The 18,290-nt window shown below is 41.3% G+C and overlaps 1 protein-coding gene across 1 annotated transcript in view; it reads left to right on the top strand.

The window, feature by feature from the left end:
- Positions 1–355: 355 nt before the first annotated feature.
- igsf11 (immunoglobulin superfamily member 11) overlaps positions 356–18,290 on the top strand; it is a 235,085-nt gene continuing 217,150 nt past the window's right edge. Inside the window, exon 1 of the mRNA XM_072262291.1 lies at positions 356–559. Coding sequence (XP_072118392.1) covers positions 496–559 — 64 coding nt within the window. The 5' untranslated portion in view covers positions 356–495. The remainder of the gene's footprint in view (positions 560–18,290) is intronic.

The raw sequence follows: 18,290 nt of genomic DNA, 5'->3' as shown, positions 1-18,290 counted from the left end.
GTTGACATAGTGGGGCAGAGTTAAAGAAAACTCGGGTTTTTTTGCAACATTTACCGATGCACTTTTTAACAAATGAAAAAAATCAATGTGCAAAGCAGTTTCAATGCCAGAGTTGTTTCTCTGCTCAAAGCTAAATCTACTGTATATACAGATCCACACCTCTCTGATATCCCGATAGGGCGTCCGTGCTGTTGTTCAATAGGTTGGAGACAACGCCTGTTTCGATTTCCTAGAGGGCGCTGTTTTGGAGGGGAGGGCGTTTGTTGCTAGGTGACGGCAGGCGACTGTCAATCAAAGGTTGCTCGAGGGTCTGCTGTGCAGTCTCAGCGGAGTCATTGGAAATGGTTGTAGCATCGCGAAATTAACTCTGAGGAACCCGAGGCAAACGCAGCCACACGAGTACTTTGCCTTCTAGTTCAACTACTTTGATACTTGGCTAGGGTTGAGCTTGAGTTCTCCGGTTCAGTTACTCGCTTCCAATCGCACTGTTCTGAGATGGTGCTGAAACGGGCTGACTGGAACCTGTGGATTGCCTGTCTTTGCATAGTTTGTTTCGAAGGTAAGACTCGTTATTTAAAAAGTGAAAGCAAGTATCAGCTCGGGCTGCTGGTTTGAGAGAACTGACAAGCAAAGTTGTTAAAACATTGCAAGTGAAATCTTAATTTCAGGTTCTTGTTATTTTTTGACCATTTGTACGTTTGTAGTGAAAATAGCACATTGAAAGGTCGGAGAGTTTTACTTATTTATAGTTTGTGGATATGTTGTTACTAGCTGGTCCGATAGCCATCCACATTTATTGCTCACCGTTGCAAGAGTGAAGTGTAAATTCTGTCTGGAGCGACATCAATCAATAATACTTGGAGGATTAGGGAAAGATTTGGCTCGGATTAATCGAAAATCCAATGTAAACTAATTCAGTAATAAATACGAGACACGGCGCTCACAATTTGCAAGATTGTTTAGATGTGACCGGAAGCAAACAACGTTACAAATGATCCTTAGATATTTTTAAAGGAAATTTCACTGAAAGAATAGGTTGTTGAGATGAACTGTTGGTCAGAGTAATTTTCAAATACATCACCATTTGTTTTGACATTTCCTATTCGTTTAATTATGTTTAATTCCAGTAGTTGATATACATGTGCGTTGAGAGAGAATAAGCGCCCTTTAAAAAATGTCGATACAGTACCTGTACTAATAGTAAAAACGTAAATTAAACAGATGAAGAAATAGTTTTGCTTTATTTACAGAAGTAGTGGGTAGGATCTATATTAATTTACAGTTTCTGATCTGTGTTATTAAAATTTCATTCAACCAGTTTGGATTTTCTGTGAGTCTGTCAAAATTTTTTGTAGGCTATTGTCATTTTTCATTGGCAGGGTAACAACGCGTTCAAATTTTATAGTTGTGACATTGGGACCAAGTGGTGCATTTTGACATAAGTTAGATTGTCGTTGTGTAGGTTTTGTTTTCAAGTAAAGATACAAAGCGGCACAAAGCAGAGTTTGGAATAAAATGGATCGGTTTTGAGAGGAAGACGTGTTTTCCAGGTCACGTGTAATAAACGTGTGATTTAGTGCGGGCAGCATGTTGCGCTCACTTTGGAAGTGGAACGCCTCTATATTAATCTTGGGATCATGTGACTGAAAGTGAACTTCAATCAGCAGTGGTCACCGAGTGCGAACTGAAAAGGCTTAATTGGATGGGGCGGGGTGTGTGTAGGTTAAAATAAAATAGCTTGTAGAAATACACAAAGCATTTGTCATGAGGTACAAAAAGATCAAGTAGAAGAAAATACTGACTTGAGGAAAAGATGTGCTAAATGGGAAAAGGGAGTGATTTATCCCGAAAGGACGGGATGAAAACTATGGCGTGAAATATGCTTAGCTCAGCATATGCGGTCGAATCAGTGTTGGAGAGATTTAGTGTTTACTTGCTCTGGTTTTCAGGTGGGGCCTAGTCGTCTCCATAATTAAGTGCCAGACCAAGATGGCACACTGAATGAAACTTGTACAGCGGTGTGGTGAGGTTCTTGAATGAGATGGTTTATTTTGGGTCGTTACAGTGTACAGTGGGATGAGAGAGTTCGAGAAGCTTCACTGGCCCAGTAAACCTCGAGTAATTTATATAATATGCTTTGAAGTGGTTACATGCAGATTTTAAAAAAAGTATCAATACTGTTTTTCTTAAGCATTGTACTCGTTAATTTATACAGGATTTGCATGGTAGTGGTCTCCCTCACCCCCCCCCCAATAAATAACGACTGCTTCAGCCATATGTACTTAAAGAAAGATTTCTGGGTCCGTTTTTCTGCCCTAATTATGTCTTCACATCCTGTGACATAAGCTTTTCTATTCATAGTTCTAAATTCTAGCTCTCATCTGTAGCTATCTTTGCTCTAATTAACTCTGCTTTGCAGTTTTGGCACTTCTGTAATTAGTGCACTATCTCTTTGAATACGATCTTTAAGCTGCCTTCACTCAGTTGGCCTGGCTTCCCATAATCCCTTTCTCCCTTTGCAATATGGAGGGACCCTGGTTGATCATATTACAAACTTGCCCACATTCATATAATTTCTGGAGATTCTTTCTTCAAATGCAGATTAAATTGAGAATAATAAAAGATAAAACATACACTGGGTGTACTTTTAGATATTCTAGTAACTATATTTTTGGATTAAGGTAAAAATTAATAAAGTTGAGGCAAACATAAGACAGTTACAAGAAAGATGTAAATAAGGTTGAAAGAGCTCAGAGAAAATTTACAAGGATGTTGATACAGACATCCCACCTCTCCCGGAAGTTCCAGGAGTCGCCCGCAGATTAATGGTGGCTCCCTGATGCCCGCAAATTATATACAATATCCTGGAAATCAAATTTTTTTGAGAGCGAGAGAGCAAGAGAGCGACCACGAGAGAGCGCGTGAGAAAGAGAGCGTGTCTGAAAGAGAGAGAGAGAGAGCGCGCGCCATAGGAGAGTGTCCCAAAAAAAGAAAACATAAAACGTACATCACCCCAGACTACCCTAAAGTGTACCCCTGCCTAATAGGGGTCAAAAATAATGACAGTGTTGCTCGCTGCACTGTTCGCAACAGTGACTTTTCTATTGCCCATGGTGGGTTAAAATGTAAAAGACATGTTGAGGTGAGTTTAACAGGTGTCATTCGTTCATTAGCCTAGCTAACGTTATTTAAACTAGCTGGCTAGCTGCTAAGGAGCTACTCTATTGCAGACATCCCACCTCTCCCGGAAGTTCTGGGAGTCTCCCGCAAATTAATGGTGCTACCTCCCTGAAATGAGTTTTGCAGGGTGGGATGTCTGTTGATAGGTCTGGAGAACCTTAGTTATAAGGAAAGCTTTAGGTTAGGACTGTACTCTTTAGAACATAGATTTGATAGAGGTGTACAAAATTATGTGGGATGTAGACAGGATAAATGTAAGCAGGCTTTTTCCACTGAGGTTGGATGGGACTACAACCAGAGGTCATGGCTTTAGGGTGAAAGGTGAAAAGTTTAGGAGGACTATGAAGGATGGATACCTACGTATGGATAGCACTGGAGGTCAGATGATACTGGATCTAACCTCCTACCTCCTGCTCCACCATTGGACAGCAGTAGTTTCATGAAGTGTGGAAATGAGGGGGTGGGTACACTTTGTACCTGGCCCTCCAGTTTTACACTGGTCATGATAGGTCTAGCATGGTCCCAATCATTTGAATGGTTCATTGGGCTTCGCCTTAGAAAGCCAGAAAATATTGGAAATGCTTGGCATGTCAGGTAACATCTCTGAAGTAGAACCAGAATCAACATGGTAGGTCTTGGACTCTGATCTGAAATGTTTATTCTCTTTCTGTTTCCACAAATATTGCCTGACCTGCTGGATTTATCCAGCATTTTCTGTTTCGTTTCAGATCTCAAAAAAAAATCATTCACTTAAAAGATGAGATGGTTGTTTCCCTTTTTCTTGCATAATTTTCTAATGCTTCTAATGTGCATAAATCGAATATTTTAAATTATTTTTGAGTGGTCTTGGTGTGTGGACCTCTATTTCGCATGGCCTCTTGTGCCTGGTACAGCAGCCATACCTGTTGACTGGGAGGATGCTGGTGGCTACTCAGCCAGGTGAGCTGATGTCTCCATCAGCTTCCTGTGAAAGATAAGTTTGAGGTGTGGGCTTGATCCAGAGCAATCCAGCCTGTTGTATCCAGAAACCAACTGGGGAGCAGACTGTTTCGGTTAGCTTTGTGTAAAGAGTCAGAATATGCCATTTGACAATTCTGTGAGGTTCAGAAAAAATGGTGAAGTTTAATCACATCATTCTCAAGCTTACTGTGAAGTCAAAACTCAAGTTTAAATAAACTCCATTATGGAAATGAATTGACTGATATAAATGGAGAACCTTAATTAAGAGGTGATGGTGGGTGAGGAGTGCCAAACATAATGTATACTCATTGAGAATTATTTATTATCTTGAGGAATGAGAACTGGAGTAGTTGTACAATCATGGCTAAAGAGTAAAGTTCAAACTTGTGCTAGACTAAACAAGGGTTTCAGTTTTACCAAGATGATCACTCACTGGGCCTTAATTTGCAGGGCACCCATTGGTGTCTGTTATCAGTTAACTTTCTTACAAATGTAATTTTTTAAAACGTAATTTGAACCTCCAACAAGTTGCATACAGTATGGAATTAAGGAATGGCACCTCTGGACCTGAAAAACCAGTGAGCAGCTGTGAAGTTCTGTACACAAACAGGCTGAGGGATTATGGAATTAGCAGTCTTAAGAACTGGGTGTAATTAAAGGTTTATGAATTCAACATCACATCAGACTCACAAAGAGAAGTAGAGAGGAAGATTGGATTTGGCGAGCGCAAAAAGAGATGAAAAGGAAAAAGTAGAAGGAAACTAATTATTAAAATCTGACACAATGACTGAAGATGCCTCAGCAGCATACAAAATGGTTTCGAGTAGTAATTTGCTGAAGTTTCTGTAAGAATTATACCTTTATGTGAAATACCTTTCCACAACAGATTTAATTTGTGCTTACCTGACAAATACTGTAATTTCATTGTTTTGCAATTAGAAACATAGAAAATCTATAGCACAATACAGGCCCTTCGGTCCACAAAGTTGTGCTGAACATGTCCCTAATTTAGAAATTACGAGGCTTACCTATAGCCCTCTATTTTTCTAAGCTCCATGTACCTATCCAAAAGTCTCTTAAAAGACCCTATTGTATCCGCCTCCACCACTGTTGCTGGCGGCCGATTCCACACACTCACCACTCTTTGAGTAAAAAACTTACCCCTGACATCTCCTCTGTACCTACTTCCCAGCACCTCAAATCTGTAACACACATCAAAGTTGCTGCGTTCTCCAGCAACTTTGATGTGTGTTGCTTGAATTTTCAGCATCTGCAGAATTCCTCATGTTTACCTTAAACCTGTGTCCTCTTGTGGCAACCATTTCAGCCCTGGGAAAAAGCCTCTGACTATCCACACGATCAATGCCTCTCATCATCTTATACACATCTGTCAGGACACCTCTCATCCTCCGTCGCTCCAAGGAGAAAAGGCCTTGTTCATTCAACCCATTCTCATAAGACATGCTCCCCAATCCGGGCAAGATCCTTGTAAATCTCCTCTGCATCCTTCCTCTAGTTTCCACACCTTTCCTGTAGTGAGGCGACCAGAACTGAGCACAGTACTCCAAGTGGGGTCTGACAAGGGTCCTATATAGCTGCAACATTACGTCTCAGCTCCTGAATTCAATTCCACGATTGATGAAAGCCAATACACCGTACGCCTTCTTAACCACAGAGTCAACATGCACAGCTGCTTTGAGCGTCCTATGGACTTGGACCCCAAGATCCCTCTGATCCTCCACACTGCCAAGAGTCTTACCATTAATACTATATTCTGCCATCATATTTGACCTACCAAAATGAACCACTTCACACTTATCTGGGCTGAACTCCATCTGCCACTTCTCAGCCCAGTTTTGCATCCTATCAATGTCCCGCTTTAACCTCTGACAGCCCTGCACACAATCCACAACACCTCTAACCTTTGTATCATCAGCAAACTTACTAACCCATCCCTCCACTTCCTCATCCAGGTCATTTATAAAAATCATGAAGAGTAAGGGTCCCAAAACAGATCCCTGAGGCACTCTGCTAGTGACCAACCTCCATGCAGAATATGACCCGTCTACAATCACTCTTTGCCTTCTGTGGGCAAGCCAGTTCTGGATCCACAAAGCAGTGTCCCCTTGGATCCCATGCCTCCTTACTTTCTCAATAAGCCTTGCATGCGGTACCTGCCTTGCTGAAATCCATATACACTACATCTACTGCTCTTCCTTTATCAATGTGTTTATCACATCCTCAAAAAATTCAATCAGGCTCATAAGGCACGACCTGCCCTTGACAAAGCCATGCTGACTATTCCTAATCATATGACACCTCTCCAAATGTTCATAAATCCTGCCTCTCAGGATCTTCTCCATCAGCTTACCAACCACTGAGGTAAGACTCAGTGGTTTATAATTTCCTGGGCTATCTCTACTCCCTTTCTTGAATAAAGGAACAACATCTGCAACCCTCCAATCCTCTGGAACCTCTCCCGTCCCCATTGATGATGCAAACGTTATCGCCAGAGGCTCAGCAATCTCCTCCCTCGCCTCCCACAGTAGCCTGGGATACATCTCATCCGGTCCCAGCGACTTATCCAACTTGATGCTTTCCAAAAGCACCAGCACATCCTCTTTCTTAATATCTATATGCTCAAGTTTTTCAGTCCACTGCAAGTCATCCCTACAATCGCCAATGTCCTTTTCCGTAGTAAATACTGAAGCAAAGTATTCATTAAGTACCTTAGCCATCTCCTCCGGTTCCATACACACTTTCCCACTGTCACACTTGATAGACCCTATTCTTTCACGTCTTATCCTCTTGCTCCTCACATACTTGTAGAATGCCTTGGGGTTTTCCTTAATCCTGCCTGCCAAGGCCTTCTCATGACCCCTTCTGGCTCTCCTAATTTCCTTCTTAAGCTCCTTCCTTTTAGCCTTGTAATCTTCTAGATGTCTAACATTACCTAGCTCTCTGAACCTTTTGAAGGCTTTTCTTTTCTTCTTGACTAGATTTATTACAGCCTTTGTACACCATGGTTCCTGTACCCTACCATTAACTTCCCTGTCTCATTGGAATGTACCTATGCAGAACTCCACACAAATATACACTGAACATTTGCCACATTTCTTCTGTACTTTTCCCTGAGAACATCTGTTTCCAATTTAAGCTTCCAATTTCCTGCCTGATAGCCTCATAATTCCCGTTACTCCAATTAAACACTTTTCTAACTTGTCTGTTCCTATCTCTCTCCAATGCAATTGTAAAGGAGATAGAATTATGATCATTATTTCCAAAATACTCTCCCATTGAGAGATCTGACCCCTGACCAGGTTCATTTCCCAATACCAAATCAAGTACAGCCTCTCTTCTTGTAGGCTTATCTACATATTGTGTCAAGAAACCTTCCTGAACGCACTGAACAAACTCCACCCCATCTAAACCCCTTGCTCCAGGGAGATGCCAATCGATATTTGGGAAATTAAGATCTTCCATCACGGCAACTCTGTTATTATTACACCTTTCCAGGATCTGTTTCCCTATCTGCTCCTCGATATCCCTGTTACTATTGGGTGGCCTATATAAAAAAAAAACACCCAGTAAAGTTATTGACCCCTTCCATTTCCTAACCTCCACCCGTAGACAATCCCTCCATGGCGTAGACTCACCCGTAGACTCCGTAGACAATCCCTCCATGGCGTCCACATTTTCTGCAGCCGTGACACTATCTCCGATCAACTGTGCCATGAGTGAAGTATAATTTCTTTGCCATTGATTTTGTGACAAATATAAACTGGACAGCAATATTTGAGTTTATATGTTTCATCGTGCATTTTCTCGAATGTAGCATTTATACAAAAGTACCATCAATTATCATTATTTGACAGCAAATTATCATGGTGGTTCTGAGAAACAAGGGCACAAGTTTTTGACATGATTGCCAAAAGGATTTAAGATTTGGAAAGCACCATACTTTAGGTAGCGGAAACAGATTTGATGGTAGTTTTCAAAAGGGAGTTGATGAAAGGAAACAAAACCAATGATCATTGCAAAGAATAGAGGAATGGAATGAATTTAATAGGTTGAGAGGACCAGTTCAGGTTAGAATGGCCAGATGACCTTCAGAATATCCTAACATATGAAAATAGTAAATATGAGGAATGGGAGAATTTTAGAAGTGGGAGAAAATGATGGTGGGGAAAAAACAGAAGAACACCACTTGGCTCCTCGTTGATGCTTTGCCATTCAAACAATCACAGCTGGTCACTTCCATTGGCACCATTTTCTTGCACTTGACTCATATTCTTTGATTTCATTAATTTCAAAAAATCTATTTATTCGTCTTGAATACATTTAGTGACTGAGTCACCACGCCTCCCTTGACTGCCAGTTCCCAAATTTGCTGTCCTCTAGGTGAAGAAATGTCTAGTCATATTGACTCTGAATGGTGGATCCCTTACTTTGATCCCTTGGATCTAGTCTCTCAAGCCAGAGGAATCATTAATTCTGCATTCACCCTGTAAAACCTAGCAGTTGTGTATGCTTTAAGTGAGATCATACTCTTCATGCTCCACAAAATAGAGGTTCAGTCTGCTTAAGTCGAACCTTCTATGATTAAATATGCCATTCAAGGAATCAGTCTGGGAAATCTTCACTTTACTTCTTTTGTAACTGTATCCTTCTTTGGGTAATGACCAAACTTGTACGCAACACCTGAGATGTAGTTTCATGAATACTTTGTGTAATTGGAGCAAGAGTTCTTTTAGAAAGCCAATGTATTATTTGCCTTTCTGAAGAGAGATTTGAAATTCAAATTTATTTTCAAGTGTACATTGAAATCTATAGCAGAATGTGTTGTTTGCGTTAACATCCAACACACCCAAGGGTCTGCTGGGAGCAGCCTGCAAGTATTACCACATAGCATGCCCACATTGTTCAGTAGAACAACACAAAACACAACAAGCAACAGGAATACAAGCCCTGTTCCTCCATCCCACCCACCTACACATGCATACACACAGTCCTTCAACTGCAGGACAGGCTACCTTTGATCTCCAGCAGACATTGGGCTTTGACTTTCCCAGTGGGCTTGCAGAGATTCACAGACTTGGGGGTTTGGTGGGGGGGGGGAGTCCTTGGCCATCAGGGCTTGACTTCCGGACTTCCAATTGACCTTTGGGCCTCAATCCTTGGCGTCGACCTCAGAACCTGCTAATCATCAAACACTAGGCCTCGAACTCCAGATTTGCTGACAACGGGACCTTGAATACACGGCCTAGACCGCCATTCTCACTGATTCATTCACCTTGGGGTCATTGGACTTTGTTCCTTCCGCCTGTATGGAACTCTGATTCAGAACTCGCTGATTATGGGGGTGGCCACCAGTCCTCATCCACACCGATCTGCTGGTTTAATAGCCATGCATCTGTGTCGATGGCTTTCATACGTGGAGGAGGGCTCAGACTCTGGCTTGACCTCTGAGTCTCACAACCTTGCCCCTAACACCCTCTTTGTCCCCAAAACCATCTCTACAAACCTAATAACAACACAAAAAAAACTACTAAATATGTGCCATGACTTCATCAGAGTCCACAGCTCAGTGACATCATGAAAGCTGTTTAGAAAATTATTAATGCAAGATTCTGCATATGCTAGAAATCCAGAGTAAGACACACAAAATACTAGAGGAACTCAGTAGGTTAGGCAGCATCTATGGAAAGGAATAAAGAGTTGACAAGGCCCTTCATAAATCCAGGTTGAAAATTATTAAATAAAATAAGTGTAAACCAGCAGGAAACAACCATACGTTAAAACTTCTACAACTACGTAAGCAGGAGATAAGATCATGTCTTGCTAAATACTATTAGGAATTATTAGAGCTTGAAATGCTACATGTACTGAGCTTTGTGCTTAGTCCCCTGCTGCTTGTGCTATACATCATAATCTAATCTATCACTTAAGTCTAGACTATGAGGACAGGCAGTCCTCTTTTATTGTCATTTAGTAATGTATGCATTGAGAAATGATACAATGTTCCTCCAGTACGATATCACAGAAACACAAGACAAACCAAGACTAAAAAACTGACAAAAACCACATAATTATAACATATGGTTACAACAGTGCAAAGCAATACCGTAATTTGATAAAGAACAGACCATGGGCACGGTAAAAAAAAGTCTCAAAGTCTCTCGAAAGTCCCATCATTTCATGCAGATGGTAGAAGGAAGAAAAACTCTCCCTGCCATGAACCTCCAGTGCCGCAAACTTGCCAATGCAGCACTCTGGAAGCACCCGACCACAGCTGACTCTTGAGTCCATCCGAAAACTTCGAGCCTCCTACCAGCCCTCCGACACTGAGCATCGAGCACCATCTCTGCTGAGCGCTTCGACCCCAGCCCCGGCAACAGGCAATAGGCAGAGCCGAGAATTTGGTGCCTTCCCCTCCAGAGATTCTCGATCACACAGTAGCAGCGGCAGCGAAGCTGGCACTTCAGAAGTTTCTCCAGGTGTTCCTCCGTGCATCTCACATCTGTCTCCATCAAATCAGGATTGTGCATGATACCTACTTAACAAATACTGATATCATTTCGGAGTGGCTGCGCACGCTGCGTCGCGCCGCCATCTTCTCCTCCCTTCCTCTAATAATCTAAGACCTTCTTCCACATCTTTACAATGTCTTCCAGCTGATGCTTTGCAAAGTTTTACGGGCAAGGATATGCTTTTTTTTTCAGACAGGGCTTCGTCCTTACCACTGTTCCATAAATATCCTTTTTGCATAAGGTTTTGGAGATTGTGGTGCCGTGAACTTCATCTCCATTTGCAGGCACTCAATCGGAGTGACTGTTTGTGTCACAGTAGCCTCCTTTGTAAATGCCATTCTTCTCTAGACAGTACATTTAGAGAGGCAGCCTGACCTAGGCAGTGTAACCATGGTTTCAACATTTTTTCACTTTTTCACAATGGACTGCACTGAGCTCCAAGGTATGTTCAGTGCCTTTGTGATGGTCTTGTATCTTTCCCTAGATCTGTGCTTCCATATTATCATTTCCCTAACTTGAATACTCTTTTGTCTTCATTTTGGTTTGGTCTGTTGAAAACCTACTACACTGTTGGACCTTACAGAGAGGGTGAATTTTTATTCTTATGAATTTATTGAAAACAGATGATCCTTCAATTTTCTGCATCAACATATTGGGTGAGTTGGTGAGGTATTGCTACTGAGGAAAGTGTTAGCCTAGTAATTACAAAGGGGATGAATACTTTGTTAGCTTCAATTTTGGTTTTTAATTTTTAATAAATGGGCAGGTTTTGGAATCTTTCTTTTGATTTGACATGATGCACAATGTTTTATAGATTAGGTCAAAAATCCTACTTTGATATCTAAAATTTGGAAAATGAGAAGTAAAATGTAAAAATAGTTGTGGAGGCTGAATACTTTTTCAAGGAACTATAAATGGTAATAATACATTTGGGTAAAACAAACAAGGCAAGGGAGTCCAAAGTAAATTGAGGGAAACAAAGAAATGTAGAGAAACAGAGGCTTTGCAGGCTGCATATCCATATCCCTGATGATGAAAGACGCAATACTCATGTAGCAGCACACATAAAAGTTGCTGGTGAACGCAGCAGGCCAGGCAGCATCTCTAGGAAGAGGTGCAGTCGACGTTTCAGGCCGAGACCCTTCGTCAGGACCCAGCTCGTTTCTAGCGATCCCTAGAATTCTAATGCTGGGACTGAGGACATTGAATATCAGGAGCTGATGGTTAGATTCTCTTGTACTGGAAAAGGGTCTCGCCTGACATTTCAGTCGTGTGAATATTACCTCAACTTATAAGGTCACAATTCAATGATTTTTTAGGTCTTGCAAAATATTGGGCAATATTATAATAGTTGAGCCTTGGACACTGTCTTGAGGAACTCATGCAGTTCAGTTCCAGGTCTGGGATGATAGAGATTTGACAACTACAACTTTTTTCATTTTATGTGAGCAATATCTTCAGTGACTGGAGTGTTTTCTCTTTGATTGCTGTTAACTTCGGTTTTATCAGGGTGCCGGGTGCCACCATTCAGTAAAAAACTGCCTTCGTCAAGGTCAGTCCCTCTCGCCTCATCTCTGGAAAGCAGACTAAGGTTGGAATCAAGGTTGAAGACAGATCGTCTTCACAAGAGCCTGAGCATGTTGGTTATTGGTAAAGATACTGATGACAGCTTTCATCATACTGGTGATAATTGACTGCAGTCTGATTGGGTGGCAATCAGCCAAATTGGATTTGTCTTGCTTTTTGTGAATAAGATGTACCTGTGCAATTTTTATTTGCCTGGTTGATGCGAGCGTTGTATCTGGTTTGTTAGTGAGAGAACCCTACTAGTTCTGGAGCATACAATGCCTGGTTGGTCCTGTCCAGTGTTTACAGCTGCTTCCTGATACTCTGTGAATTGGTTAGATAACAGCTTCTATACTGGTGGGAATCTCAGGAGGAAGCTGACTAAGTCTGAAAATGGTTGTGAATATTTTAGCGTTGTCTTTTATTACTGTTCGGGGACCCTTGATCTTAGTGATTTTTTTATAAATGACTTGGATGAGGAAGTGGAAGGGTGGAGATGGTAGTGTTGTGGATACTATAGAAGGTCTCGTAGGTTACAGTGGGACATTGATAGGATGCTGAGTTGGGCTGATGAGTGCCAGATAGAGCTCAGTCTGGGAAAGTGTGACGTGATACGCTTTTGGCAGGTCGAAAGAAAGCAGAATAAAAGGCAAATAGCTGGTTTCTTAACAGTGGGGAGGAACAGAGGGATATTGGAGTGTGCATCCATACATTCTTAAAGTTGCAGAACAAGTTCTTGGGGTGGTGTGTTGATCTTTATCTTTATTAATTGGGAATTGAGTTCAAGAGCCTGAGGTAACGTTGCAGTTCTACAAGGCTCTTGTCAAGACCACGCTTGGGGTGTTATATTCAGTTCTGGTTGGAAGGATGTGGAATCTTTGGAGGGGGTGATAGGAGGTTTACCAGCATGTCTTACGAGATAGGGAAGTACATGTCAGTGGTAAGTATTTTTACTCTTTGAGAGTGGTAGGTGATGGGTAGGAGATACTGTATATTAAGGACATTTAAGAGAATCTTGAGCAAGCACATCGAAGGAAGAAAAATGGAGCGCTGTGTGGGAGGGAGGATTCATCTTTGAATTTAAAAGGTGGCTACAGCATTGTGGTGTGAAGGCCCTGTATCATGCTGTAATGTTCTGTGGTCTATGTACTTGTGTGCTGGACTTTGACGTTGTTGAAGATTGGCATGTCTTTGAAGCCTCCTATTATTAGCTATCTAATTGTCCAACACCATTTACTGTAGGGGTTTGATTACATTTGTGAGAGCCCTTAGCTTTAATTACTACATAAACACAAGAAAGTCTGCAGATGCTGGAAATCCAAAGTAAGACACACAGAATGCTGCAGGAACTCAGCAAGTCGAGCAATATCTATGGAAGTGAATAAGCAGTCGACATTTTGGGCTGAGACCCTACTTTGGGACTGAAAAAGAAGGGAGAAGATGCCAGAATAAAAAGGTGGAGAGGGGAAGGAGACTAGCGATGAGTAAAGCTTGGTGGTTTGGAAAGATAAAGGGCTGGTGAAGAGGAGAATGGACCAGAGGAGAAAGGGAAGGAGGAGAGGCCCCATGGGAAGATGATAGGCAGATAAGAAGAGGTAAGAGGCCAGAGTGAGGAATAGAAGAAGATGGAAGGGAGAGGGTTTTTTTTTTAACTAGAAGAAGAAATAGATATTCCTTCAGGTTGGAGGCTACCCGGATGGAATCTAAGGTGTTGTTCTTCAACCTTGTGGGTAGCCTCATCTTGGCACAGGAGGCCATGGACAAGCGTGTTGGAATGGGAATCGGAATTAAAATGTTTGGCTACTAGGAAGTTCTGCTTTTGGTGGATGGAGCAGAGCGAAACGGTTCGTCCAGTTTATGGCAGGTCTCTCTAATGTAGAGGAAGTTGTGTTTGAAGCGTGGGATACAATAGATGACCCTAGCAGATTTGCTGGTGAAGTGTTGCCTCACTTGGAAGGACTATTTGGAGCCCTGAATGGAGGTGAGGGGAAGAGGTGAATAGGCAGGTGTAGCACCTGGATCACGTGCAGGTATAAGTACTGGGAGGGACGAATGGACAAGGGAATCATGGCGGGAGCGATCCCTGTGAAAAGTTGGGGGGGGGGTGTGGTTGGGTTTATCTATTACATGCTGCTTGTAATAGAACCATGTAGGCTAGAATTGCAGCTTCACTATGCTGGGACCTCATCATGTTTTAGTATGCTGGATGCCACTGACAGGTATTTCTGCTAACACTATTGAATGAGGGTTGATCCCTGGGTTTCACAGTAATAAGTTTAAAATGTTTGTGTGTATACATGCATATACAGTAGAGATACATATAGACACATGAGAAGTTTTTAACAAGGCTAAATTTTCAAGAGAATTATGCACAAATTCTTCTCAGAGCACCTAGCATTGAAATCTTGGCCATGATTATGACTGAGAATGTAAATTTTATTGAAGTATGCAATATATACACACACACACACACACACACACACACACTGGATTCCGGTTAATTGGGATACATCGGGACCAGTACATATTTGCCCAATTAAATGGCTGCCCCAATTATTTGAAATGTCATGGAAATAGTTAAAAAGATATTTAAAAAAAGACAAACTACCGTCTAAATGAGTAACAAATGAGTAACAAATTATGTATTTAAATACAGAACAAATTAGAACACTACCAATACTACTATGAAACTATAAAACTGTGTATTAGTTCCTTACTGTTATTGATAAAGGAATTCATCTCGTGTGTGCTGTGTTCTTTTGATAGACGAATGAACAAAATCAGTGCAGACATGTAGTGCAGATAATGGACTGCTTTCAACTATTCACATCCTCCAAATCTTTATTTTCATTGTAACATTCAAGATGATTGTCAATACCTTTTAAATTTTTAGTAGTTTGTAACTTGAAGTAGTGAAGCTGTTTCATTTTCAATCCTCGCTGTTTCTGACATCTCCAGGCTTGGAGCTTGAAAATGTAGTGAGCAAAACAATTCTGAATTGCCTTGTTGTTTATTTCTCAGAATCAGAATCCGAATCAGATATATTATCACTGGCATGTGACGTGAAATCTGTTCACTATCTAACAGTGAACACAAAGATACAACTAAGCAAACCGTTTGCTCTTGTGATGGATATTCCCTTCCTAGACTCATTTTTTTTTGGAAATCCGGCTTTCTAAACACAGCAGCTGCCACTTGTAAGATGAAACAGCTGTAATGAACTTCAAACTAACAGTTTATTTAACTTTTCATTGTAAATGGAAGTCAGTCTGCAGTTCTTAAAATGTAAATAGCAAGCAGTAATCAGTTTCAAGTTAAAAACAGAGCTTTGCAAATATGCTCTGTCTTTAGAAAGTAACGGCACCTGCTTTGTCTTCTGCTGCATCTCTGAGCAGTAATAATGTGTTCTTTAACACCCACCAAGGTTGCTGGTGAACGCAGCAGGCCAGGCAGCATCTCTAGGAAGAAGTACAGTCGACATTTCAGGCCGAGACCCTTCGTCAGGACTAACTGAAGGAAGAGTTAGTAAGAGATTTGAAGAGTGTTCGTTATTAAGAGATTTGAAGTTAGTAAGAGTGTGTTGCTTGAATTTTCAGCATCTGCAGAATTCCTGTTGTATGTGTTATTTAATTTGGCTTGTTTCAAAGAAACAAACAAACAAGCTAAGTTGCTTAGTTCAAGGAAGCTTGCAGACCGGCTAGATAACAATATTTAGTATATCAAATAACAGATCTATTAATGTCGTGAGTTTTATGTACTTGAAGATTCACATCGTTAATCGTAAACTTTAGGCTGAGATCTGTGTCTCCAAAGTGCTTTTAGGCCATTTCTGTTACAAGACCATAGAACATGAGAGCAGAATAAGGCCATGTAGCTCATCGAGTCTGCTTTGCCATTCCATACTGGATGATTTATTATCCCTCTCAACCCCTCCCTTCTCCCAGTAACCTTTAATGCCCTGATTAATCAAGAACCTATCAAACTCCACTTTAAATATTCTCAGTGATTTGGCCTCTACTGCTGTCCATGGCATTGAAATCCACAGATTCACCACTACTTGGCTAAAGAAATTGCTCCTCATCTCTGTCCCAAATGGACGTCCCTCTATTCTAAGGCTGTATAGGATACATAATCTCCACATCCACTTTAGCTAGGGTTTTCAATATTTGATAGGTTTCAGTGAGGTTCCCCCCTCCCCCTCCATTCTTCTAAACTCCAGTGAGGACAGGCTCAGAGCCATCAAATGCTCCTCATAGGTTAACCCTTTTGTTCCCAGAATCATTCTTGTGAACCTCTGGACACTTTTCATTGCCTGCACATCCTTTCTTAGATATGGAGCCAAAAACTACTCTCAATACTCCAATGCCTCAGCATCATATCCTTGCTGTTATATTCTAGTCTTCACAAAATTAATGCCAATGTTGCGTTTGCCTTCCTCACCGTTGACTCAACCTGCAAGTTAGCCTTTAGGAAATCCTGCACAAGGACTCAAAGTCCCTTTGCGCCTCTGATTTTTTTTTTGAATTTTCTCTCCGTTTAGAAAATAGTCTGTGCCTTTTATTTTTTTCTACTAAAGTGCATAACTATACACTTTCCTACATTATATTCATCTACCACCTCATTGGCCATCCTCTTAATCTCTCAGTCATTCTGCAGATTCCCTGCTTCTTCAACACTACCTGCTGTTTCACCTAACTTCATATCATCTGTAAACTCGTCCACAAATTCATCAATTCCATCAGCCACATCATTCACACATGACATGAAAAAAAATGGTGCCAACACTACACCCTGTGGAACACCACTAGTCACTGTTAGCCAACCAGACCAGGCCCCTTTTTATTCCCTCTCTTTGGTTCCTGATAGTCAGCCAATCTTCTATCCAGGCTAGTTTCTCTCCTACATGGGTTCTTGTTAAGCAGCCTTCTGTGTAGTGCCATGTCAAAGGCCTTCTGAAAATCTAAATAAGCAATGTCCACTAACTTTCCTTTGTCTATCCTACCTGGTATTTCCTCAAAGAATTCCAATAAATTTGACAGGCGAAATTTTCCCTCAAGGAAACCATGCTGACTTTGCCTATTTTATCATGTGCTTCCAAGTATTTTGAAACCTCATTCTTAATAAGGAGTTTCAACATTTTTCCAACCACTGAAGTCAGGCTAACTGACCTATAACTTCCTTCATTCTGCTTTTTTCCCTCCTTAAAGGGTGGCGTGACAGTTGCAATTTTCCAGTCCTCTGAAACCATTCCAGAATCAGTGATTCTTGAAAGATCATTACTAATGCTTCCACAATCTCTTCAACAACCTCTTTCAGAAACCTGGAATGTAGTCCATTCAGGTGACTTGTATACCTTCAGACCTTTCAGCCTCCCAAGCACCGTCTCCTTAGTAATAGTAACCACACTCACTTCTGCCCTCTGACACTCTCCAGTGTCTGGCATACTGCTAGTGTCCTTCCTCTGTCACTTATTTGTCCTGCATTACTCGCTCTCCATTGTAGTTTATAGTGGTCCAATATCACTTTTGCCTCTCTTTTACTTTTTATATATATGGAAATACTTTTGATATCCTTTTTATATTATTGGTGAGCTTACTTGTGTATTTCATCTTTTCTCTCGGTTGTTTTTTTTAGTTGCCTTCTGTTGGTTTTTAAAAGCTTCCCAGCCCTCTACCTTTCTACTGATCTTAGCTCTCTCTTTTCCTTTTCTACTGTCTTTGGCTTCTCTTTTTAGCCATGGTTGCCTTATCCTCCCTATAGAATACTACTTCAACTTTTGGCTGTATCTATCCCATGTCTTCCAAATTGCCCCCAGAAACTCCAACCATTCTAACTCCCAATGTAATTTATACCCCACAGTACTGTACCTACTTGTATACCAACTGCCCTGTCCTTGGCCCTATCACTCTGGTTCCTATCCCCTTGCCAAATTAGTTTAATTCTTCCCAAGAGCTCTAGCAAACCTGCCCACAAGGATATTGGTCTCCCTCGGGGTCAGGTGTAATCTATCCTTTTTGTACATGTTATATCTTCTCCAGAAGAGATCCCAAAGAT

This window comes from Mobula birostris, chromosome 6 (assembly GCF_030028105.1).
Source record: "Mobula birostris isolate sMobBir1 chromosome 6, sMobBir1.hap1, whole genome shotgun sequence".
Classification (NCBI taxonomy): domain Eukaryota; kingdom Metazoa; phylum Chordata; class Chondrichthyes; order Myliobatiformes; family Myliobatidae; genus Mobula; species Mobula birostris.
The sequence above is the reverse complement of the archived record's forward strand: the minus strand, read 5'-3'. Positions and strand labels throughout refer to the sequence as shown.